Below are 25953 nucleotides of genomic sequence, written 5' to 3'. Positions count from 1 at the left end.
TACTTGTAGTTCCTAGGGTTTGTAAGAGTAGAATGGGAGGCAGAGCCTTCAGCTTTCAGGCTCCTCTCCTGTGGAACCAGCTCCCAATTCAGATCAGGGAGACAGACACCCTCTCTACTTTTAAGTTTAGGCTTAAAAGTTTCCTTTTTGCTAAAGCTTATAGTTAGGGCTGGATCAGGTGACCCTGAACCATCCCTTAGTTATGGTGCTATAGACGTAGACTGTTGGGGGGGGTTCCCATGATGCACTGTTTCTTTCTCTTTTTGCTCTGTATGCACCACTCTGCATTTAATCATTAGTGATCGATCTCTGCTCCCCTCCACAGCATGTCTTTTTCCTGGTTCTCTCCCTCAGCCCCAACCAGTCCCAGCAGAAGACTGCCCCTCCCTGAGCCTGGTTCTGCTGGAGGTTTCTTCCTGTTAAAAGGGAGTTTTCCTTCCCACTGTAGCCAAGTGCTTGCTCACAGGGGGTCGTTTTGACCGTTGGGGTTTTACATAATTATTGTATGGCCTTGCCTTACAATATAAAGCGCCTTGGGGCAACTGTTTGTTGTGATTTGGCGCTATATAAAAAAAATTGATTGATTGATTGATTGATACACATACACATATATGTATATATACACATACACATATATGTATATATACACATACACATATATGTATATATACATATACACATATATGTATATATACATATACACATATATGTATATATACATATACACATATATGTATATACATATACACATATGTGTGTTGGGAAAGTGTCGTAACACGGACCCACAACAGGGGGCGCAAATGAACGGACAATGGATAAGAAAAGGAGTAACAATTTAATGTTGTGAAAGAACACAACGGAATACAAACAAGAATAATGATGCCAATTATATACAGGAGGACTGTGGGCAGGCTTGAAGATAGGAGACCTCGGATGAACGAAGAGCCGGGGCCCACACCGCTTCTACCACCAACGGCCTGAAGAACACCGAAGCCGCCAAGCCCTGAGTCCCCAGGTGGTCTCTGTCCTCCGTTGTCGGCCCTGGTACTGCTGGCACACAAGAAACAGAAGGTGGTGAGTGTGAGTCCTCACACCCAGCAACCTTTACAATTAATTCCTCTGGGAGGGATAACCTCCACCTCCAGGTACGTCTTCACTCGTGCAGCTCCCGTTTGTCCCTCCTCTGGGTCTTCACGGGCATGCGACTGCACACAGAACAATATTAGATTATCAGTAATCACAGCAGAGAAGGTTACCTCTAGTCGTAGAAGATTTCTCGGCGAGGAGGTGGAGTTGCCGTCCGGCCTTTATGGTGATGGTAATGAGATGAATGAGTGACAGCTGGTGCTGAGGATGAGTGACAGCTGTCACTCCCAGTGGCTCTGGCGCCCTCTTGTGCTTGGAGCCCGCACTCCAAGCAGGGCGCCATCTGGTGGTGGTGGGCCAGCAGTACCTCCTCTTCAGCGGCCCACACAACAGGACCCCCCCCTCAACGGGCGCCTCCTGGCGCCCGACCAGGCTTGTCCGGGTGTCGGTGGTGGAAATCGACCAGAAGGGCCGGGTCCAGGATGAAGCTCCTCTTCACCCAGGAGCGTTCTTTGGGTCCGTAACCCTCCCAGTCCACCAAGTACTGAAAACCCCGACCCTTCCGACGGACGTCCAGGAGCCGACGAACAGTCCATGCCGGCTCCCCGTCGATGATCCGGGCAGGAGGTGGGTCGGGTTCAGGGGTGCAGAGTGGTGAGGTGTGGTATGGCTTGAGTCTAGAGACATGAAAAACCGGATGGATCCGCAGTGAAGCCGGGAGTGTCAGCTTCACTGCGGCCGGACTGAGGATTTTGGCGATGGGGAATGGCCCAAAGAAACGGTCCTTTAGTTTTTGGGATGTCACCTGGAGCGGGATGTCCTTGGTGGATAACCACACCTCCTGCCCCGGTTGGTATGCAGGGGCCGGGGAACGCCGGCGATCTGCATGGGTCTTGGCCCTCGTCCGGGCCCGCAACAGGGCAGAGCGGGCGGTCCGCCACACCCGGCGGCACCTCCGCAGGTGGGCCTGGACCGAGGGTACCCCGACCTCTCCCTCCACAAGTGGGAATAATGGGGGCTGGTAGCCCAGACACGCTTCAAAAGGGGAGAGGCCGGTGGCAGATGATACTTGGCTGTTGTGAGCGTACTCGATCCAGGCCAGATGGTTACTCCAGGCCGCCGGGTGCGCGGAGGTGACACAGCGAAGAGCCTGTTCTAGGTCCTGGTTCGCCCGCTCTGCCTGGCCGTTCGTCTGTGGGTGATACCCGGACGAGAGACGTACGGTGGCCCCCAGCTCCTTACAAAAACTCCTCCAGACTTGCGAGGAGAACTGGGGACCACGATCCGAGACGATGTCCGACGGTATCCCATGCAGACGCACAACGTGGTGGACCAGGAGGTCTGCCGTCTCCTGGGCCGTCGGGAGCTTCGGGAGGGCCACGAAGTGGGCCGCCTTGGAGAACCGGTCCACTATCGTCAGTATGGCGGTGTTGCCCTGGGACGGCGGGAGGCCCGTGACGAAGTCCAGGCTGATGTGGGACCAGGGGCGATGAGGCACAGGCAGGGGTTGGAGTAGACCCCTGGTCTTGTGATGGTCCGCCTTGCCCCTGGCACAGGTGGTACAGGCCTGGACGTAGTCCCGGATGTCGGCCTCTAGTGACGCCCACCAGAAGCGCTGCTGTACTACTGCCACGGTCCTACGCACTCCGGGATGACAGGAGAGCTTGGATCCGTGGCAGAAGTCCAAGACGGCAGCCCTAGCCTCTGGTGGGACGTAGAGTTTGTTCTTCGGACCGTCTCCCGGGTCCGGGTTCCTTGCCTGGGCCTCCCGGACGGTCTCCTCCACGTCCCAGGTGAGGGTGGCCACGACAGTGGACTCGGGAAGGATGGTGTCGATGGGGTCCGACAACTCGGCCTTGGCCTCCTCTTCGTGCACCTGGGACAATGCATCGGATCGTTGATTCCTGGTCCCGGGGCGGTAGGTGATCCGGAAGTCAAAGCACGCGAAGAACAGGGACCAGCGGGCTTGCCTGGGGTTCAGCCGCTTGGCGGTCCGGATGTACTCCAGGTTCCGGTGGTCCGTAAAAACCGTGAAAGGCCCCGTAGCTCCCTCCAACAGGTGTCTCCACTCTTCCAGAGCCTCCTTCACCGCGAGGAGTTCTCGATTGCCCACGTCATAATTCCGCTCAGCGGGGGTCAACCTGCGGGAATAGTAGGCACAAGGATGGAGAACCTTATCGGACTCCCCGCTCTGGGACAGCACGGCTCCTATTCCTGAGTCTGAGGCATCCACCTCCACTACAAACTGGCGAGTAGGATCAGGCTGCACCAGAACTGGCGCAGACGAAAACCGGCGTTTCAACTCCTTAAACGCGGCCTCGCACCGGTCCGACCAGGTGAAGGGGACTTTAGTGGAGGTCAGGGCGGTCAGGGGGCTACCAACCTGACTGTAACCCTTAATGAACCTCCTGTAGAAGTTTGCAAAGCCGAGGAACTGTTGCAGCTTCCTACGGCTTTTTGGTTGGGGCCAATCCCTCACCGCCGCAACCTTGGCCGGATCCGGGGCGACGGAGTTGGAGGAGATGATAAACCCCAGGAAGGACAAAGAAGTGCGGTGAAACTCACACTTCTCGCCCTTCACAAACAGCCGGTTTTCTAACAACCGCTGTAGGACCTGACGTACATGCCGGACATGGGTCTCAGGGTCCGGGGAAAAGATGAGTATATCATCCAGATATACGAAGACAAACCGATGCAGGAAGTCCCGCAAGACGTCGTTAACCAATACTTGGAACGTCGCGGGCGCATTGGTGAGACCAAACGGCATGACCAGGTACTCAAAATGACCTAACGGGGTGTTAAATGCCGTCTTCCATTCGTCTCCCTTCCGGATCCGAACTAGGTGGTACGCATTCCTAAGATCGAGTTTGGTGAATATTTTGCCTCCATGCAGGGGTGTGAACACCGAATCCAAGAGGGGCAATGGGTATCGATTGCGAACCGTGATCTCGTTCAATCCCCTGTAATCGATGCATGGACGGAGTCCGCCGTCTTTCTTGCCCACAAAAAAGAAACCAGCACCCATCGGGGAGGTGGAGTTCCGGATCAACCCGGCGGCCAAGGAGTCCCGGATGTAGGTCTCCATTGATTCACGTTCCGGACGTGAGAGGTTGTACAGTCTACTGGACGGGTACTCAACGTCCGGAATCAAATCAATGGCACAATCGTACGGTCGGTGCGGTGGAAGAGTGAGTGCCAGATCTTTGCTGAAGACGTCAGCCAGATCATGGTACTCTACTGGCACCGCCGTCAGATTGGGAGGGATTTTAACCTCCTCCTTAGCCGTGATCCCGGGAGGAACCGAGGATCCTAAACACTCCCGGTGGCAGGTTTCGCTCCACTGCACCACGGCCCCAGACGGCCAATCGATCCGGGGATTGTGCTTCACCATCCAAGGAAAACCCAAAATCACTCGGGAGGTAGAAGGTGTCACGTAAAACACGATCTCCTCCCGGTGATTCCCAGACACAACCAGGGTCACAGGCTGGGTCCGGTGTGTGATTAGCGGGAGTAGAGTGCCATCTAGCGCCCGTACCTTCAAAGGCGAAGGCAGAGCCACCAGAGGGAGCCCCACTTACTTTGCCCATCTGCTATCCAACAGATTCCCTTCGGACCCCGTGTCCACCAGTGCTGGGGCGTGAAGGGTTAAATCCCCACTCAGGATTATCACTGGGATTCGTGCTGATTTGCGGGGTTTCCCCGTGTACATGTTATGGCCCACCCTTAGCCCAGTTTCTAAGGACGGGCGTTGGTGTTTGACCGTTTGGGGCAGTCTTTTAACATGTGTTCACATGAGCCACAGTAAAAACATTCCCCGCGGGCCAGTCTCCTTTGTCTGATATCAGATCTCACTTTGGCCCTGCTCGTGTCCATAGCTTCGTCAGCAGGGGGAGCTGTTGCCACACGGAGCCCACTGGCAATGGAGCGTGGGGACGACGTCACCCTTTCAGACCCGGAAGAGAGAGGGACGGCTTGTGCCCGACCACGCCCCCCGGCCTGCTCCCGACGGTGTTCATTCAAGCGGTTGTCTAAGCGTATAACCAGAGTGACAAGCCCGTCGAAATCCTGCGGTTCGTCCTTAGCCAGTAAATGCTCCTTCAGTACTGGAGACAGTCCGCTTATGAAGGCAGCGCGGAGCGCAACGTCATTCCAACCCGACCTCGCAGCCGCGATGCGGAAGTCGACAGCGTAATCAGCTGCGCTCCGACGCCCCTGTCTCAGTGACAGCAGCACGGTCGAGGCGGTCTCGCCTCTGTTGGGATGATCAAACACATGTTTGAATTCCCGTATAAACCCAGCGTATGACGTCAGGAGCCATGACTTCTGTTCCCAGAGCGCTGTAGCCCAAGCGCGTGCCTCACCTCGAAGCAGATTAATTACATAAGCCACCCGGGTGGCGTCTGATGCGTACATAACTGGACGCTGTGCAAAAACGAGCGAACACTGCATTAGGAAGTCTGCGCACGTCTCCACACAGCCTCCGTACGGTTCGGGAGGACTTATGTAAGCTTCAGGGGACGGTGGGGGGGGTAGTTGAACGGCCAGTGGAACATCTACATTAGGCCCCGGGCCAGCAGGAGGAGACACTGCAGCGATGCTCGACTCGCGTGCTTCCACTCTGGCGGTGAGAGCCTCCATCCTCTGATTGAGGATTGCATTTTGCTCGGTTACTAGCTGTAACTGAGCAGTGAAAGCGGTAAGGATTTGCTGCAGATCACTTACCACGCCTCCTGCTGACGCCTGCGCTCCTTGTTCTCCCATTGGCTGTTCAAGCTGTGGTTGACGCCCCTCGGGATCCATGACGAATGGCCGAGAAATCCTGTTGGGAAAGTGTCGTAACACGGACCCACAACAGGGGGTGCAAATGAACGGACAATGGATAAGAAAAGGAGTAACAATTTAATGTTGTGAAAGAACACAACGGAATACAAACAAGAATAATGATGCCAATTATATACAGGAGGACTGTGGGCAGGCTTGAAGATAGGAGACCTCGGATGAACGAAGAGCCGGGGCCCACACCGCTTCTACCACCAACGGCCTGAAGAACACCGAAGCCGCCAAGCCCTGAGTCCCCAGGTGGTCTCTGTCCTCCGTTGTCGGCCCTGGTACTGCTGGCAGACAAGAAACAGAAGGTGGTGAGTGTGAGTCCTCACACCCAGCAACCTTTACAATTAATTCCTCCGGGAGGGATAACCTCCACCTCCAGGTACGTCTTCACTCGTGCAGCTCCCGTTTGTCCCTCCTCTGGGTCTTCACGGGCATGCGACTGCACACAGAACAATATTAGATTATCAGTAATCACAGCAGAGAAGGTTACCTCTAGTCGTAGAAGATTTCTCGGCGAGGAGGTGGAGTTGCCGTCCGGCCTTTATGGTGATGGTAATGAGATGAATGAGTGACAGCTGGTGCTGAGGATGAGTGACAGCTGTCACTCCCAGTGGCTCTGGCGCCCTCTTGTGCTTGGAGCCCGCACTCCAAGCAGGGCGCCATCTGGTGGTGGTGGGCCAGCAGTACCTCCTCTTCAGCGGCCCACACAACGTGTATATATACACATATGTGTATATATACACATATACACATATACACACACATACACACACACACACATATACACATATACATACACATATATACATATACATATACACATATATACATATACATATACACATATATACATATACATATACACATACACATATATATACACATATACATATATACATATACATATACACATACACATATATATACACACATACACATATATATACACATATACATATACACATACACATATATATACACATATACATATACACATACACATATATATACACATATACATACACATACACATATACACACACACATACACATATACACACATACACACATACACATATACACACATACACATATACACATATATACACAGATATACATATACACATATATACACATATATACATATACACATATATACACATATATACATATACACATATATACACATACACATATACACATATATATATATACACATATACACATATATATATATACACATATACACATATATATATATACACATATACACATATATATATATACACATATACACATATATACATACACATATACACACATATATATATATACATATACACACATATATATATATACATATACACACATATATATATATACATATACACATATATACATACATATACACATATATACTCAACAAAAATATAAACGCAACACTTTTGGTTTTGTTCCCATTTTGTATGAGATGAACTCAAAGATCTAAAACTTTTTCCACATACACAATATCACCATTTCCCTCAAATATTGTTCACAAACCAGTCTAAATCTGTGATAGTGAGCACTTCTCCTTTGCTGAGATAATCCATCCCACCTCACAGGTGTGCCATATCAAGATGCTGATTAGACACCATGATTAGTGCACAGGTGTGCCTTAGACTGCACACAATAAAAGGCCACTCTGAAAGGTGCAGTTTTGTTTTATTGGGGGGGGGGGGGGGGGGAGAATACCAGTCAGTATCTGGTGTGACCACCATTTGCCTCATGCAGTGCAACACATCTCCTTCGCATAGAGTTGATCAGGTTGTCAATTGTGGCCTGTGGAATGTTGGTCCACTCCTCTTCAATGGCTGTGTGAAGTTGCTGGATATTGGCAGGAACTGGTACACGCTGTCATATATGCCGGTCCAGAGCATCCCAAACATGCTCAATGGGTGACATGTCCGGTGAGTATGCCGGCCATGCAAGAACTGGGACATTTTCAGCTTCCAAGAATTGTGTACAGATCCTTGCAACATGGGGCCGTGCATTATCCTGCTGCAACATGAGGTCATGTTCTTGGATGTGTGGCACAACAATGGGCCTCAGGATCTCGTCACGGTATCTCTGTGCATTCAAAATGCCATCAATAAAATGCACCTGTGTTCTTCGTCCATAACAGACGCCTGCCCATACCATAACCCCACCGCCACCATGGGCCACTCGATCCACAACACTGACATCAGAAAACCGCTCACCCACACGACGCCACACACGCTGTCTGCCATCTGCCCTGGACACTGTGAACCGGGATTCATCCGTGAAGAGGACACCTCTCCAACGTGCCAAACGCTAGCAAATGTAAGCATTTGCCCACTCAAGTCGGTTACGACGACGAACTGGAGTCGAGACCCCGATGAGGACGACGAGCATGCAGATGAGCTTCCCCGAGACGGTTTCTGACAGTTTGTGCAGAAATTCTTTGGTTATGCAAACCGATTGTTTCAGCAGCTGTCCGAGTGGCTGGTCTCAGACGATCTTGGAGGTGAACATGCTGGATGTGGAGGTCGTGGGCTGGTGTGGTTACATGTGGTCTGCGGTTGTGAGGCTGGTTGGATGTACTGCCAAATTCTCTGAAACGCCTTTGGAGATGGCTTATGGTAGAGAAATGAACATTCAATACACGAGTAACAGCTCTGGTTGACATTCCTGCTGTCAGCATGCCAATTGCACGCTCCCTCAAATCTTGCAACATCTGTGGCATTGTGCTGTGTGATAAAACTGCACCTTTCAGAGTGGCCTTTTATTGTGGGCAGTCTAAGGCACACCTGTGCACTAATCATGGTGTCAAATCAGCATCTTGATATGGCACACCTGTGAGGTGGGATGGATTATCTCAGCAAAGGAGAAGTGCTCACTATCACAGATTTAGACTGGTTTGTGAACAATATTTGAGGGAAATGGTGATATTGTGTATGTGGAAAAAGTTTTAGATCTTTGAGTTCATCTCATACAAAATGGGAGCAAAACCAAAAGTGTTGCGTTTATATTTTTGTTGAGTGTATACATACATATATACACAGATATACATACATATATACACAGATATATATATATATATATATATATATATATATACACTCAACAAAAATATAAACGCAACGCTTTTGGTTTTGCTCCCATTTTGTATGAGATGAACTCAAAGATCTAAAACTTTTTCCACATACACAATATCACCATTTCCTTCAAATATTGTTCACAAACCAGTCTAAATCTGTGATAGTGAGCACTTCTCCTTTGCTGAGATAATCCATCCCACCTCACAGGTGTGCCATATCAAGATGCTGATTAGACACCATGATTAGTGCACAGGTGTGCCTTAGACCAGTGATTCTCAACCGGGGTGCCGCGGCACCCTAGGGTGCCGTGATCGATCGTCAGGGGTGCCGTGGGTATTTTTCATATTCGCGATTACCGTGAATTATTTATTTTATCCATAAAGCATAAAACGACTCAGAATCTGATGTCAAACGTGCTGCAGCCTCGCTCTCGTCTTAAGGCGGGACAATAACAAGGAGGCTGACGGCCGATTAAAACAGTGCCGTCTCCTTCAAAAGCCATCTAAAATGCGGAGCTGTTGGTGTGTGTGTCTGTGCCTGTGTGTGTGCGCGCGCGCGGAGTTAACAGGCTGAAGACTGCGAGGGAGGGGGTGGGTGAGGGAGATTCCTGAATGCAGGCGCGACACGTTCAGTGCGCAGCGAGCGCAGAGCAGAGAGGATTTTAACCCAAGTGAACATTAACAAAACGGAAACGTGAAGCTGCCTTTATTTCTCTCTGAACTTTCTCTAAAGGTGTGATTCTGCCGTTACCGTCCTGTTCACACCATGTGCGCGTCGAATGCTGAATTTATGAGATCATGAGATGAAATAAATGGTCAAACATATTTAAAAAATTAGAATATATGAATGAACTGAGCCACAAAAAAACAAAACAATGTTCAGACGCACAGATCACAAAAAGCAGGTGAGAACTCTGAACTTTAACAGCTGTTATTTTCCAAAGGTATTTATTTGTGTTTATTTGTTCAATCTTGAGCTTAATGCAGTGTTTAAGCACAAAACGTGACTGATGAGGAGAAACAGTTTCAGAAATGCAACAGAAACAACCACAAATCAGAAAAAGTTGGGACTGTATGTAAAATGAAGATAAAAATAAAAATGTTGCACCATTCCCAGTTTCGCCACTCACAGAAGCCAAACGTTCTTCCAGAGTTGTGTAATTATACTACAATAGTAGAATATAAAGAAGGGGAAAAAAAGAAAAAAAAATAGACAATATATTCGTCAATCACAATTATTTGTCTGACAATTAATCAATTAAACAGAAATTCTTAATCATGACAGCCCTACTTGAGATCAGAGCGCAAAATGCTTGAGGATTTTCGAAATGCGGTGTTTTCTGTATCGATTTTCTATTGCAATAATTGGGTTTTGCGCAAAACCAGAGGTAATAGCATTATAATATTATTTTGGTTGGTGGTGTGCCGCAGGATTTTGTAAATATAAAAAGGGTGCCGCGGCTCAAAAAAGGTTGAAAATCACTGCCTTAGACTGTCCACAATAAAAGGCCACTCTGAAAGGTGAAGTTTTGTTTTATTGGGGGGGATACCAGTCAGTATCTGGTGTGACCACCATTTGCTTCATGCAGTGCAACACATCTCCTTCGCATAAAGTTGATCAGGTTGTCAATTGTGGCCTGTGGAATGTTGGTCCACTCCTCTTCAATGGCTGTGCAAAGTTGCGATGACGAACTGGAGTCAGGTCGATAAATGAACATTCAATACACGAGCAACAACTCTGGTTGACATTCCCGCTGTCAGCATGCCAATTGCACGCTCCCTCAAATCTTGTGACACCTGTGGCATTGTGCTGTGTGATAAAACTGCACCTTTCAGAGTGGCCTTTTATTGTGGACAGTCTAAGGCACACCTGTGCACTAATCATGGTGTCTAATCAGCATCTTGATATGGCACACCTGTGAGGTGGGATGGATTATCTCAGCAAAGGAGAAGTGCTCACTATCACAGATTTAGACTGGTTTGTGAACAATATTTGAGGGAAATGGTGATATTGTGTATGTGGAAAAAGTTTTAGATCTTTGAGTTCATCTCATACGAAATGGGAGCAAAACCAAAAGTGTTGCGTTTATATTTTTGCTGAGTATACATATATATATATACATACATACATACATACATATACACACATACATACATACATACATACATACATACATACATATACAGCTTGTGTCTTTTATTTGTAGTTCTGGTCACCGATTTGATCATGATCACCTTCTATTCTTATGTGACTGTTGAGATACGACACAGAAAACAAACATTAAACCAGATGAGAAAGACTAACTTTTACACCTGCTGTTCCGCATCTGACCAGTTTGTGGCTTGAATCTTTCACCTGCAACTTATTATTATTATTATTATTAACAAAAACAAGTAGCATTTGAGGGTTTTTTTTTTAATTCAAGAACATTAAACACTTCAAAAACACCCAAAAATGTGACATCCCTGTGCCAACTTAAAAAAAAAAAAACTAATCAATTGTCAAGTTACAAACATTATTCAATTCAAATCAATTTTATTTATATAGTGCCAAATCACAACAAACAGTTGCCCCATTTTCTATTATTTTCTAATAATAATAATAAAAGTCCCCCATAAGGGCAGGGACACAACACCAAAAATTAACTTATGAAATAAATAAACAGTCGAGACGTTGCCACAGAATTGAACCACTTTTATCGCCATCTAGCTGGTGATGTGAACATTTCAGCACTTCTGGTACATTTCCTACTTGAAACCTAAAATTCAGTTAAAAAAAAAGAAAGGCATTTATAAATATCAGAAATGTTTGATTTTTTGGGGGGGGAGCACACAGAGCTTTGATCTCCCAGTATAAATGTATAAAGATTTTAATTTTGGGAATTTTATGGTTCTCGAGTTTTTAGATATGAAGGTTTGCCGGAAGGACAGAATTTCTCCTGACAAGTACAACTTATAGTTGTGAGTAATAACAAAAACAATAAATATAACTCCTAAATATAACCGTCGGCCATATGAGCCTTGTGTTCTTTATAATTTGCAGTTGTTTAAGATCCTGTTGTCTTACATACAATTTGTACATGTTCAATGAAGCCCCTCTATTAATCAGTCTATCAAAAACAATATTTACATTTTAACAGCGTCTGCAGGAGGCTTTGCGTGTGTGTGTACATGAGAGACCAGCCACTGATGTCACTCTACAGCTCTACTCTGATTGGTTTTCATGCCCGCCACTCAAAAACAAAACAGAACAGGTTCACACAGAATGTAAGATTTTAACCTCTCAAAATACGTCAAGGTTAGCCATCTTTGAACTTGTCCAAGGTCTGTGTCCCAAGAATGTTCCCTGTGAATTTGAAGACTGTGGCAGCAAAAGAACTGGACTTATGCTGTACACAGACAGACAGACAGACAGACAGACTGACGCCAAGTCTTCGCAATACCCGATGGCCATATGTTGGCCTCGGGTAATGATGATAATTTACTGTATGACAACACAAAGGCATTTGCTAATGATTATTCAGTATTAACGTGACTGTAAAACAACCTAATTAATTATAACTCCAAGAGAATCTTTAAAAACAAACAGATGAGTTCTCCGCAAATTACCAGATTCACACACTTGTAGCATGACACCATTTATATGAGACATTTTTACACCAACATGTTTGATCACTGATGTCATCTATTAATGAAAACTCCCATTACCATCTTCCGTGGTTAGCATCAATGTTGGTGTCAACTAGTTTTAGTATTTATCCCCCCCACCACCACCACACACACACACACACACACACACACACACACACACACACACACACACACACACACACACACACACACACACACACACACACACACGTCCTCAACAAACTTGTACAGTGCTTTATGTGATCCTCTCCATTTCATCATAAATCAGTTGAGGACCTTCAATGCCTGCCCGCCAAAAAAAACCCATCTGTTAAAATCCACTCACTTAATCGCACTTTATAAATCTGCAACAGAATTTCCAAAAATACAAATGCAATGGATAATCTGTGCCTTTATTTTGAAATATGATTTGAAGGTTTATTTTGAACATAACTGAAGAAAAGAAAAGACAAACAGAAAATGTCAAATTAAAATTAGTTCAAAAAGGAGTGAGAAGTCGAAACTTATCGAGCCCCACGCGTTCTCCCTGTATGACGATTTACGTATATATCAGTTTCCTTAAAAATGCTACTGTTAACAATCATAATAATAATAATAACAGCACTCAGTACAACTCAAATATAGTTCAGCTGACATTAGCACAGGAAATTAATTATCTCAGCACTAATTTGATTTTTAGCACTGCAGTACCAGCGATGTGTATGCTCATGCACAGACCCTACACTGAAATATGAAATTTGTAATTTGCTATGGACGCATATGAATGTAAAATTTGCGACTTATCTTGCTAAGATCAGCTCACTGTGGACCTGATGCACATTAGTTCACGGTAACATTTAACCATGTTAATTTGGCTGCAAGACTGAAGCACAACATCAATCGACATGATAACTAATAGAAAGTTAGAGTGAGAATTTCACTTTTAATTCAAAGATTTACTGAGAGCTGCACAAACTGCATAACCTCAGCTTCAGATGGTAAGAACTCAAAAGAGCCAAATGTTGTTTTTTTTGTGTCCCGTGAATATGAGTCATTGCAGAATAAAAGCTTGAAGCAAAAAAAGCAGCGACCTATTTATCAAAGACGAGAACCAAGTGTAAAAGAAGTCTGAGCCTGGAACAAACATTATTCCTACAAGGTGGATTCAACCTCTTATTTCTTTATTTCACTCCAGCTGACAGAACAGTTATTTTAATATTATTTCTCTCCTGCAAAATGTTTTCACTCATTCTGAAAATAACTAATTCTTGTAAATTCATTATCTTGGTGTTCGCTCTCCTGCTGGTCTCACTGTGCAAACATTCACACACTTTATGATGTCACTGATGACACTTTTTCCACTTTGATCTCAGATTTGTTTCGCTTCATCCCAAAACAAACTCTCCTTTCTCTTTGTTGCTTCCCTCTCAGTCGAAGTCTGTTTGGGTCATATTAAAGCAGGAACAGCAGGCGGGTGTTACACTACGAGTGTCAAGTCACATTAAGCACAAACATTAATTCCTAAAACGTTTGCCTCCTCTTGAGTTGCTGCCCTGAAAATGAATGCAAATCTGAATATCCACCTCTTACTGCTGCATCATTAGTGCTCCTTCAGAACATCCAGCCCGTGTGCACCGCGATGGGTTCAACGCTTTTTTTTCTTCATATCGTATTTCATATAATGAGGAACTGTCTCGTCTGGAGAAATTGCCAATTAGAGAATACTTCAGGTTTGAAAAACATGGCCTTATTATTAATAATGAATCTCTTTATTGGGTGAGTAGACTAACATTTCTGATAGAAGGCATTTTTGTTTTTTCTTAACGATATGGAATTTGTGACTTTTTTTATTAAACAAACAAATCAAAAATTTGTCTTTGGATGGAATTTTACTGCTTATGATGATGCTGATCGTGCTGATGCAGATCCAGAGATGATAATACTGTTTATGTTATGTGCATAGACATCATGTGACTGGGCATCCACAGAACCAGTGTGTTCTGGATTTGAATAGATGAGGAGATCTGTTTACAGGAGTATGTCCTCTAGGAAGTTCTATTCCAGCTAAAACATTTCTTGACTAACATTAAAGTAAGTCCCTTCGGCTACTCCCTTGTTTGCACTTGGGGTCGCCACAGCAAATCCAAGGTGGATCTGCATGTTGAATTGGCACAAGTTTTACACCGGATGCCCTTCCTGACGCAACTCCACATTACATGGAGAAATGTGGCAGGGGTGGGATTTGAACCCGGAACCTTCTGAACTGAAACCAAGCGCATTAACCACTTGGCCACCACCCCTGCTATTTCTTGACTAACATTGTAAACATAAAATTATGGTATAACAGGATCTATGATATGATAGGCTTAGTGCAACGGTCACCAACCCTGCACCTGAAGATCACCTGCCCTGTGTATTTTCCCTGCGTATATATCTGCTGTAACCAAATCTGATGAGTCAAATCTGGTGTTTCTTATCTGTTGATTGGTTCATTACACTCAGCTGAATTTCCATGATGACTGCAAAAAAAACTATGGTAAGAACAATGCAGTAATAAAAGTTGCAACCGATAAAGATGTGGCATGGTCTCCACGGACGTGGAGGAAGTTGTCGAACTTTGGGCATGTTCAAAAAATATGTAGTGAGGATGTGGTCAAATCAGGACGCAGTAAGAACTTATTAATGATGTAGTAATGACAGGACTGATGTAATAATAATGTAATTAAACCTAGCAGGGTACGCTGTGTTGTCTCGTGCACAGCAAATTAAACCGATGGCCTCCGAGAAATGCGACATTCTAAAAGAAGTAGAGCTGGGCAACGATAAAAATTTTTAATTGCGATTAATCACATGATTTGCATGATTAATTGCGATTCATCGCATTGTTATACACAAAATCCAAAAATGAATTCAAAAGTAGTGTATAGGAAAATTTTATTTTAAATGTTCTGCCATAGAGGGGGTCTGGTTTGGGAACCACAGAATCTCATCTCTGCTGTTTGCGGACGATGTGATTCTGTTGGCTTCATCAAATCAGGACCTTCAGTGTGCACTGGGGTGGTTTGCAGTCAAGTGTAAACCGTCCGGGATGAAAATCAGCACCTCCAAATCAGAGGCCATGGTTCTCAACCAGAAAATGGTGCCTTGCCCTCTTCAGTTCGGTGGAGTGTCCTTGCCTCAAGTGGAGAAGTTTAAGTATCTCGGGGTCTTGTTCACGAGCGAGGGACGGATGGAGTGTGAGATCGACAGACGGATCGGTGCAGCGTCTGCAGTGATGCGGTCACTGTATCGGACCGTCGTGGTGAAGAGAGAGCTTAGCGGGGGGGGGCAAAGCTCTCGATTTACCGATCGATCTACATTCCAACCCTCACCTATGGTCATGAGATTTGGGTGAGAAGCTCGGTCACTCGGGGGGAGCTCGGAGTCAAGCCGCTGCTCCTCCACATCGAAAGGAGCCAGCTGAGGTGGTTTGGGCATCTTTTCCAGATGCCCCTGGAGGCCTCGCTGGAGATGTTTTCCGGGCACGTCCTATTGGTAAGAAACCCCAGAGAAGACCCAGGACATGCTGGAGGGACTTCGTCTCTCGGCTGTCTTGGGAATGCCTCGGGGTTCCCCCGGAGGAGCTGTGGGAGGTGTGTGTGGATCGGGAGGTCTGGGCGGCTTTGCTTGAACTGCTGCCCCCGCGACACGACTCCGGATAAAGCGGAAGAAAATGGATAGATGGATGGTCTGCCATATAAACAAAAGTGCCATAATGTTTGTTGTGCAAACACTAAACAACAGCATTTTGTTTATGCCGTTGCAGTTAAATAAAAATAAATTCTGGTTACCCATTGATGCCCAGTAGTCCCCAGTGAGAGCAACAGTGGGTGCATATTGTAAAGTTGTGGCTTTTGCAATGCTCTCTTTTATGGTGTGTTGTGAGGGAAACTCATAAGTGCCATCATTTGTTGCAATTCTCAAAATGTCAAAATGACGTCCTCCACAACACTAAATCGGCCTGCAGTCTGTAGCAATCCATTTCGCTGTCATATTTGTGACCTCTGTTGCCTTTGTTTATCTATACTTTTCCCACAGGCTGCATCTAACGTAGTTTGCCGAAGCCTCGCGCCACAGTTTGTTTCGTTGAATGATTTGCTGGTATCAGCTGTGTGTGTGCTGCATTTAGGTGAAATTTAAGACTTTAAGTACTCAGCTGATAAGAAAATTCAGCTTTGCAGTGGCTACAAATAACTTTGGTTCTGTCGACTACGTCATCTGGAAGCACTTTAAAATGAAAATGGCCGTGTAAAGGTTCCGTGCCCTTCTCCTTGATGGTTCGTTTATCCATCAATTCAGCAGTCAGTGACAGACTTGCAAAACAAAAGGCTGTGAGCAACAGACAATAACAATACAAAAAAAACCTGTGTTAATGTGCGATTAAAAAAAAATGTCGGCGTTAATGCGATAACCCTAAAAAGAACTTGTGGAGAAAATTTTATTAAGGACTTGGGTTTGACCCTAAGAATGTAAGGTTGGGGTCAAAGGTCATGTTTTTTTGACATGGACACACATGGTTGTGGTTCCATGTTGATGTCTTTTTCAGTTTGAGATAACATGATGCACCGACATTTTCCTCTACTATAACGGTAAATATTGTGTCATGAAATACCTGAAATAAAGTCAACCTCTGCACTGAGGAGCCCAACAGGTCTTTTATATGTGCAAGTGAAAATCACAATGCATGAAATCAAATCAAATCATGTGCTACCTGTGTGCAAAATGCCACTAAAATCCAGCAGCCACTTTAGCAAGAGTTGTGCATTCGAGATTCAAGGACAGATGGATGGACAGACGGAGAAGATGTTCCATCCAGTGGTGGCTTCAAGCATGCCGGTAAACACAAGTGACACCAGACATCACGTGACCCAGGAGATGGTTGGTCTCCAAGGAGGATCAACCAGACAAAGCAACAGGTTTTAAATCCCGCATGATGGCACAGATCCCCCCCCCACACACTGTCCAGGAGGTACAGGATGCAAACAAACATCACTGTTGTTCTGCCCCAGCTGGACTTAAAAAACAGCATATTGTTTGGATGTGTGTGTGTGTGTGTGTGTGTCTCTCCATGTGAACACTAGTGAGTGCTGTTGGCGTTCGACCCTGAGGCTGACATCAACCGTGCACTGGCTGCATCAGTGGACTTCATTAAAGCCAACAGCCGGGGCTTCACTCACGTGGCAAATTTGTTCCATTGTTCATTAACCTCAGTTCATTTAACCTCAGACCGGCTGACCAACAGGGTTGGGCTACTGCCTCTCCCAAAGTCACCAACTTCAACTAAATGGGACACGCTTTTATTAATGTATATGAGCTCCAACATTGACATGACATTCGTGCAGTATACGTACCCCCTCCAGCACAACCACAGCATTTTGCTACTGACCACTTACAGCCATCAGTCAGGACTTAACACCCGAGTTCACCCAGCCAGCTGGACAAATTTTCTATTAAAAGCCAAGCACATTATAGACCCCGACCAATATGGATGTTTTGGGGGCTGATACGATACCGATATTAGGGAATTTAAAAAAAATTACGATACCAACAAATGTATACAGAATGCCAGTGATTCCTAACATTTTGTTATCAAAACCTTATGACAAAGAAATGTAATTGAAGCTTGATGCTTTACAGTTTAAATATGTGATTTATTATAAATAACTATAAATATAACCAACCAAGCAAACCCCCTCATGCTACCTTCACTGAGATTGTGTCATATCACTCAGCATTTGCATAAAATAGACTTCACATCTATTTTGGCCCCACCTAGCTGGTGGCATAGCAACCACTTGTTTCTTGTCACTGTAAAATGCCCACTCTGATTGAAAATGAATCGCAGCAATTTGCTTTGCCTCCGTCTCTTTGACCTAATGAGACCAAGGGGTGGTGGGATCCCAGCCATGCTTGACAGCATTGTAAACAATGAGCTTAGTTTGTCCAGAGTGGCTGCTGCTGGACAAACTATGACCCCATAATTGATCCCGCACAAGTTTGGATTATACTTGTCACATGGATCAGCCGATCTTTGCAAAATTCTATGAGCACATGCAGAACAAATAGGAAACGTTTTTCTGATTAAAATTAGAAAAATGGTGCACAAAAATAAATGACCCCACTCCGTCGCTTGAGGTTTATGTTTGTATAGTGGGATTAACTGGTTACTGTATCTGTTTATTACCAGAACAATACTACCTGAACAGCACATCTTATGGACCATTTGGACAAGCGCTTCCACACCAGCAGAGCAACTCGAGTATAGTGGGACTCAACAAATATAGTTCCCTCAAGGCTGTAGGTAAGTCAAACACACATTCTTCCAAACACTCCAAACTGTGCCGACTCTACGTGACACAGCAACGTTTAAAGTACAGACGACAGGAGAAACCCACACGCTGCTCATAAACCAGACTTTGGAATGACTGCTAAATGGCTGTTACAGTGATTGATGGGAAATTGGACTTTTGTATATTTTCATAAATATCTGTAATTTTACAGTCGCGTCATCGTTATTCACTGCAGATTGTGTGAAATTGCTCTTTCAAATTTGATTTTGCACATTTAGGAAGGAAGAAAGTTAGTGACAAGCTGCTTTAACATAGAAATGAAAAACTGGAATTCTTCTATCCATTTGAAAATTTTTATTCCTCTCACACTCTTAGGGCGGTGCCCCACTGCCCATTTTTGGTTCCAATTTCCATCCTGATTTAATAATTCAGGAAATCCAGCCAGATTTCTTTTTAAACAGTAGGGAAAAATCATAACTAATTATTGCCAAATACACAACTCCTATTACATTATTGTTACTTTTGTATTTTTCTCCCCACACTATTCCAAAAAGCTAAAATGTCTCTTAACAACTCAAAACTGCCTCAGTTGAAGATGCAACATGCTTTTCATGGGTTTCAAGTATCAGAAGAACAGTAGCTCCTGATTACTGCATATTGTACCCAAATCAACATCAATCAACATTTATTTATAAAGCGCTTTACAGCACCGACTGGTGTCCAAAGTGCTTAACATTATGTTAACTTTCAAATGTTCACTTTCAACTACTTTATTCAACATTGCCCCAATCTTGCACCAGTGACATCAGATTATTGACATTTTGTGGATCAAGATGGATCTTAAGATGACTAACAAAATTTTAAAACTTTCCCGATTGCTCACATTACTTTTGCCAACGATTATACCTGATTTTAGGCCCCAATTGGGTATTCTGGGTTTTTTCTTTTTTTTAAGACACAAACATAGACAATTGGGCATCAAAAATTGGCAATGGGACGCTGAAATTAGAGGATAGAGATTTGCCAATTCCTTTCAAATATTCCCAAAGGTAACTCATGGTGGGAACACCCCCTAGGGTAGTACTCTGAGCTGTACTCTGGATAGTGTGGAAACTCTAATCTACAACTGCAGCAGTAAAATGCTGGTACTTTTAATAAAAACTTGATTCCTTATTTTTGCTTCTAGAAAACGAATGTTGTAATCTGTGTCTCTAACTACCATCCTTTTGGACATGATCAGACTGTGACAAATCAAAAATCACTAAAGTATAAATGACTTTAATATAGAACAGCTTGGCTTCACTGTCCTAAAGGTTACTTTGCTGGTGCCATGATGGTATCACCGTTTCTTTCCTCTTTGTAGCAGACAGCGCCAATCGTAGCTACTACAAGAGTTTCCCGCTCATGGACTTCTCCCAATACCAGCCTGTGGCGCCTCCCACCTTGCCGCCTGTGCCACAGCAGCCCAAAGAGACGTCCTACATCCACCAGCCTGTGCCAACGCACCACGACGTCCACAATCCTTTGTCCATTTCTATCCCGTCCAGCCATTTGGAGCAGGCGTGCCTCCCGAAAACAACCACACACCTGCAGCTCTCCAACTCAGCCTTCAAAGCCTGGGAGCCAGCAAGCCGTTACGTCCAAAGACAGACCTCCGCCCCGGGTCACACCACTGGCTCCATGCACGGTTCAACTCGGAGACACGATTACCAGAGCAGGAGGCAGCAGAGCATGGAGAACATACCTGATCTTTTCAGTCAATCCTACACAGGTGCGTACGGAGGAGAAGCAGGAGGCGGGACTGCGCCGGTGCAACACCTAGCTCAACTGTCCTACCACCACAGCAGGAAGAAGAGCTACTCCACCCACAGTGCAACTGAGGTGACCGTCTGAGACCTCACATTCAGTGATGGAGGCGTGCTCTACCTGCACCCCAGGAGCAATTTGGGATTGGGTGTTTTGCTCAAGAGCACTTCCGACAGACAGGAATACACAGAGATCAAACATTCAGTGCTTGGGTTACACAACAGCCTGCTCCCACATCTTAGCCCCGGGTCACGCCATCAAACTCGAATACAGTCAATTCCAGAATTTGGGAAAGTCGGACCAAGAGGTGACGGGCATTAAATGATCAAAGAAAAGCATACATTCTCACATTTAAAAAAAAAAAAAAAATGGAAGAGCTGCCCGATCCTGCTCAAAACCTCAAACTGAACCACCAGGTAAACAGAACAGTGTGACCTCATAAACCTGGTTATACAAACCCAAGTAAACTTCCTGAACCTTAAAGTTATTTCAATAAAGAAACTCTTAACAGTTAATCTCAAACTACAAACAAACAACTTGCCCAGTGGCCACATCTGTTTCCACGCATGTGAGCAGGTGGAGTCCATCGGTCAGAAATCATGACTGCACATCTTAAAGGACAAGTTCACCGTTTCCTAGGCTACCACCAAACCATGTAGCCTGTAAAATACAGTGAGTGAATAAATAATGGTCCAAATAAACAAACATCTCCTATTTAACATAATAATAAATTGTATCACCTTGTAAGTCTCCAGTTTAAAAGGGCATATGATGCAGTGAAACTGTTTAAAATTTGGCTAACTGATCCACCAGATTAATAGAAAAATCAATTTTGTTACACTCCTTGATGATGCCATATTACCATTTGCCGCCTGGACGTGTCTGGGTTTACTGTCAAAGTCAAACTCACCAGTCCTCAACGTTACTGTGTTAATGTTACGATATCCGCTACAAATAGTGGTACACTGCACATCTGGAAACGTGTCTCTACAAATCAGATTGGGGCCACTTGCTTACAGTAACCGGCCATTTTATTAGGTACACTACCCACTTTTGCCTTTCGAACTGCCTTAATTCTTCATGTCATGGATTCAACAAGGTGTTGGAAACATTCCTCAGAGATGTTGGTCCATACTGACATAATACCATCACACAGTTGCCCATTCAACCAGTCTGTCCATTCTCCTTTGACCTCTGACATCAACAAGGCATTTTCGTCCACACAACTGCTGCTCACTGGATATCTTCTCTTTTGTGGACCATCCTCTGTAAACCCTAGAGATGGTTGTGTGTGAAAATCCCAGTAGATCAGCAGTTTCTGAAATACTCAGACCAGCCCGTCTGGCTCCAACAGCCATGCCACGTTCAAAGTCACTTAAAGACCCTTTCTGATGCCCAGTTTCAACTTCAGCAAGTCATCTTCATCATGTCCTCATGACTAAAGGCATTGCGTTGCTGCCATGTGATTGGCTGATTAACTATTTGTAGTACACTCAACAAAAATATAAACGCAACACTTTTGGTTTTGCTCCCATTTTGTATGAGATGAACTCAAAGATCTAAAACTTTTTCCACATACACAATATCACCATTTCACTCAAATATTGTTCACAAACCAGTCTAAATCTGTGATAATGAGCACTTCTCCTTTGCTGAGATAATCCATCCCACCTCACAGGTGTGCCATACCAAGATGCTGATTAGACACCATGATTAGTGCACAGGTGTGCCTTAGACTGTCCACAATAAAAGGCCACTCTGAAAGGTGCAGTTTTGTTTTATTGGGGGGGGATACCAGTCAGTATCTGGTGTGACCACCATTTGCCTCATGCAGTGCAACACATCTCCTTTGCATAGAGTTGATCAGGTTGTCAATTGTGGCCTGTGGAATGTTGGTCCACTCCTCTTCAATGGCTGTGCGAAGTTTGCTGGATATTGGCAGGAACTGGTACACGCTGTCGTATACGCCGGTCCAGAGCATCCCAAACATGCTCAATGGGTGACATGTCCGGTGAGTATGCCGGCCATGCAAGAACTGGGACATTTTCAGCTTCCAAGAATTGTGTACAGATCCTTGCAACATGGGACCGTGCATTATCCTGCTGCAACATGAGGTGATGTTCTTGGATGTATGGCACAACAATGGGCCTCAGGATCTCATCACGGTATCTCTGTGCATTCAAAATGCCATCAATAAAATGCACCTGTGTTCTTCGTCCAGAACAGACGCCTGCCCATACCATAACCCCACCGCCACCATGGGCCACTCGATCCACATTCGATTGACATCAGAAAACCGCTCACCCACACGACGCCACACACACTGTCTGCCATCTGCCCGGGACAGTGTGAACCGGGATTCATCCGTGAACACCTCTCCAACGTGCCAAACGCCAGCAAATGTGAACATTTGCCCACTCAAGTCGGTTACGACGACAAACTGGAGTCAGGTCGAGACCCCGATGAGGACGACGAGCATGCAGATGAGCTTCCCTGAGACGGTTTCTGACAGTTTGTGCAGAAATTCTTTGGTTATGCAAACCGATTGTTTCAGCAGCTGTCCGAGTGGCTGGTCTCAGACGATCTTGGAGGTGAACATGCTGGATGTGGAGGTCCTGGGCTGGTGTGGTTGCACGTGGTCTGCCGTTGTGAGGCTGGTTGGATGTACTGCCAAATTCTCTGAAATGCCTTTGGAGACGGCTTATGGTAGATAAATGAACATTCAATACACGAGCAACAACTCTGGTTGACATTCCTGCTGTCAGCATGCCAATTGCACGCTCCCTCAAATCTTGCGACATCTGTGGCATTGTGCTGTGTGATAAAACTGCACCTTTCAGAGTGGCCTTTTATTGTGGGCAGTCTAAGGCACACCTGTGCACTAATCATGGTGTCTAATCAGCATCTTGATATGGCACACCTGTGAGGTGGGATGGATTATCTCAGCAAAGGAGAAGTACTCACTATCACAGATTTAGACTGGTTTGTAAACAATATTTGAGTGAAATGGTGATATTGTGTATGTGGAAAAAGTTTTAGATCTTTGAGTTCATCTCATACAAAATGGGAGCAAAACCAAAAGTGTTGCGTTTATATTTTTGTTGAGTGTAACAAGCAATTGAACAGGTGTACCTAATAAAATGGCCGGTGAGTGTACGTCACCCTAGATCTGAACATGAGCTGTGCAGCTGCTGTGATGGCCAGAATAATTAGAAACCTCTTACATACATAAGTGAACTGTCCAAACTAAAAAGTATTTAAAAAAAAAAAATAAAAAATAAAAAAAAAAACACCTCAGGAAGGGCATCAACATGCAGATCCACCTTGGATTTGCTGTGGCAACGCCGAGTGCAAACAAGGGAGCAGCCGAAGGGACTTACTTACTTGCAGACCCGGAGCGTTAGAGAGATTCCACGTGTCCACTGAAAGAAGGACACAGAGTAGAGACGCTGCTGCTCCGAGCGTGCAACAGTTAACGTCACACTTTCGCAGCTTCTGCTGGAGAAAACATTCATGGCTGCAACACCTTCAGGGTGTGCACAACAAAGGAGTGTTACTGATGAACACACGTGCCCAGACAACACTCCAAAATATACATGTGGTTAAAGCGTGACGTGGTTGTTCTTTGTAGTGAGTCTGGTCAGAGCACAAACAAGATTTAAAGGATAAAACACAAAACACGGTCGCACAATGCTCCACCTCCCTTTACATAAAGCACCAATTAACAGCGTGTTGCTGAAGGAGAGAAATGTGCTCGTGTTAAATGCAGCCCCATATCGACTACAATTTAAGAGTACTTAATGTTGCAAGATCGGAACCAGCAACCAACTGCGTTACCATCATTTTTGACAACACAGTCATGGAGACATTCATGGGGTTGTTTCTTAAGCTCAGTCACCTGAACTCAACAATGAGGCTACAGCGACATCTTGTGGACGTCAGTTTCATTACATGACTAGAAACTGCTGGCAGGAATAATACTGTAATTATCATTAATGTGTCCCTCCACCTTCTGTAACAACTGTAAATGTATGACGCAGCTTCACTGACAACAGATTACAGCAGCTACATGGCACACAAAACATGCAGCCCCATCTCATCAATGACTGTGGAAATTTACATGTTCTCTTCAGGCAGTCATCTTTATAAATCTCATTGAAACGGCACCAAACAAAAGTTCCAGCATCATCACCTTGCCCAATGCAGATTCGAGATTCATCACTGAATATGACTTTCATCCAGTCATCTACAGTCCACAATTGCTTTTCCTTAGCCCATTGTAACCTTGTTTTTTTCTGTTTAGGTGTTAATGATGGCTTTCGTTTAGCTTTTCTGTATGTAAATCCCATTTCCTTTAGGCGGTTTCTTATAGTTCGGTCACAGACGTTGACTCCAGTTTCCTCCCATTCGTTCATTTGTTTTGTTGTGCATTTTCGATTTTTCAGACATATTGCTTTAAGTTTTCTGTCTTGACGCTTTGATGTCTTCCTTGGTCTACCAGTATGTTTGCCTTTAACAACCTTCCCATGTTGTTTGTATTTGGTCCAGAGTTTAGACACAGCTGACCGTGAACAACCAACATCTTTTGCAACATTGCGTGATGATTTACCCTCTTTTAAGAGTTTGATCATCCTCTCCATTGTTTCAATTGACACCTCTCGTGTTGGAGCCATGATTCATGTCAGTCCACTTGGTGCAACAGCTCTCCAAGGTGTGATCACTCCTTTTTAGATGCATACTAACGAGCAGATCTGATTTGATGCAGGTGTTAGTTTTGGGGATGAAAATTTACAGGGTGATTCCATAATTTATTCCTCAGAATTGAGTGAGTCCATATTTTTTTTCCCCTCTGCTTGGTCTAAAAAGTAACCGTTACTGACTGCCACAATTATTTTTCCTTGATTTCTTATAGTGTTTCTTAAAGCCAGAATGTTGCCATTTGAAATGACTTTAGTTTTGTGTCATGTCTGTGATCTGCTTTTTTTTCCTACAAAATTAAACAACTGAATGAACATCCTCCGAGGCCGGTGATTCCATAATTATTGCCAGGGGTTGTAGTAGACTAGAAGAAAATTAGTTGATGATAACTACTAGTCATCCCAATCTTGGTAAAGAACTTGAAAATAATTGTACGATTCACACATACACTTGTGAAGCTACGGCCTCAGTGCA

General features: G+C 44.8%; 1 protein-coding gene across 1 annotated transcript in view; it reads left to right on the top strand.

Annotated features, from left to right (window-relative positions):
• Window positions 1–21047, top strand: part of shisa8b (shisa family member 8b) — a 43947-nt gene extending 22900 nt beyond the window's left edge. Inside the window, exons 4-5 of the mRNA XM_034194770.1 lie at window positions 18873–18986; window positions 20339–21047. Of these exons, the coding sequence (XP_034050661.1) occupies window positions 18873–18986; window positions 20339–20868 (644 nt within the window). The 3' untranslated portion in view covers window positions 20869–21047. The remainder of the gene's footprint in view (window positions 1–18872; window positions 18987–20338) is intronic.
• The last annotated feature ends 4906 nt before the right edge of the window (window positions 21048–25953 follow it).

Source organism: Thalassophryne amazonica, chromosome 18, assembly GCF_902500255.1.
Source record: "Thalassophryne amazonica chromosome 18, fThaAma1.1, whole genome shotgun sequence".
NCBI classification, from domain to species: domain Eukaryota; kingdom Metazoa; phylum Chordata; class Actinopteri; order Batrachoidiformes; family Batrachoididae; genus Thalassophryne; species Thalassophryne amazonica.
The sequence above is the reverse complement of the archived record's forward strand: the minus strand, read 5'-3'. Positions and strand labels throughout refer to the sequence as shown.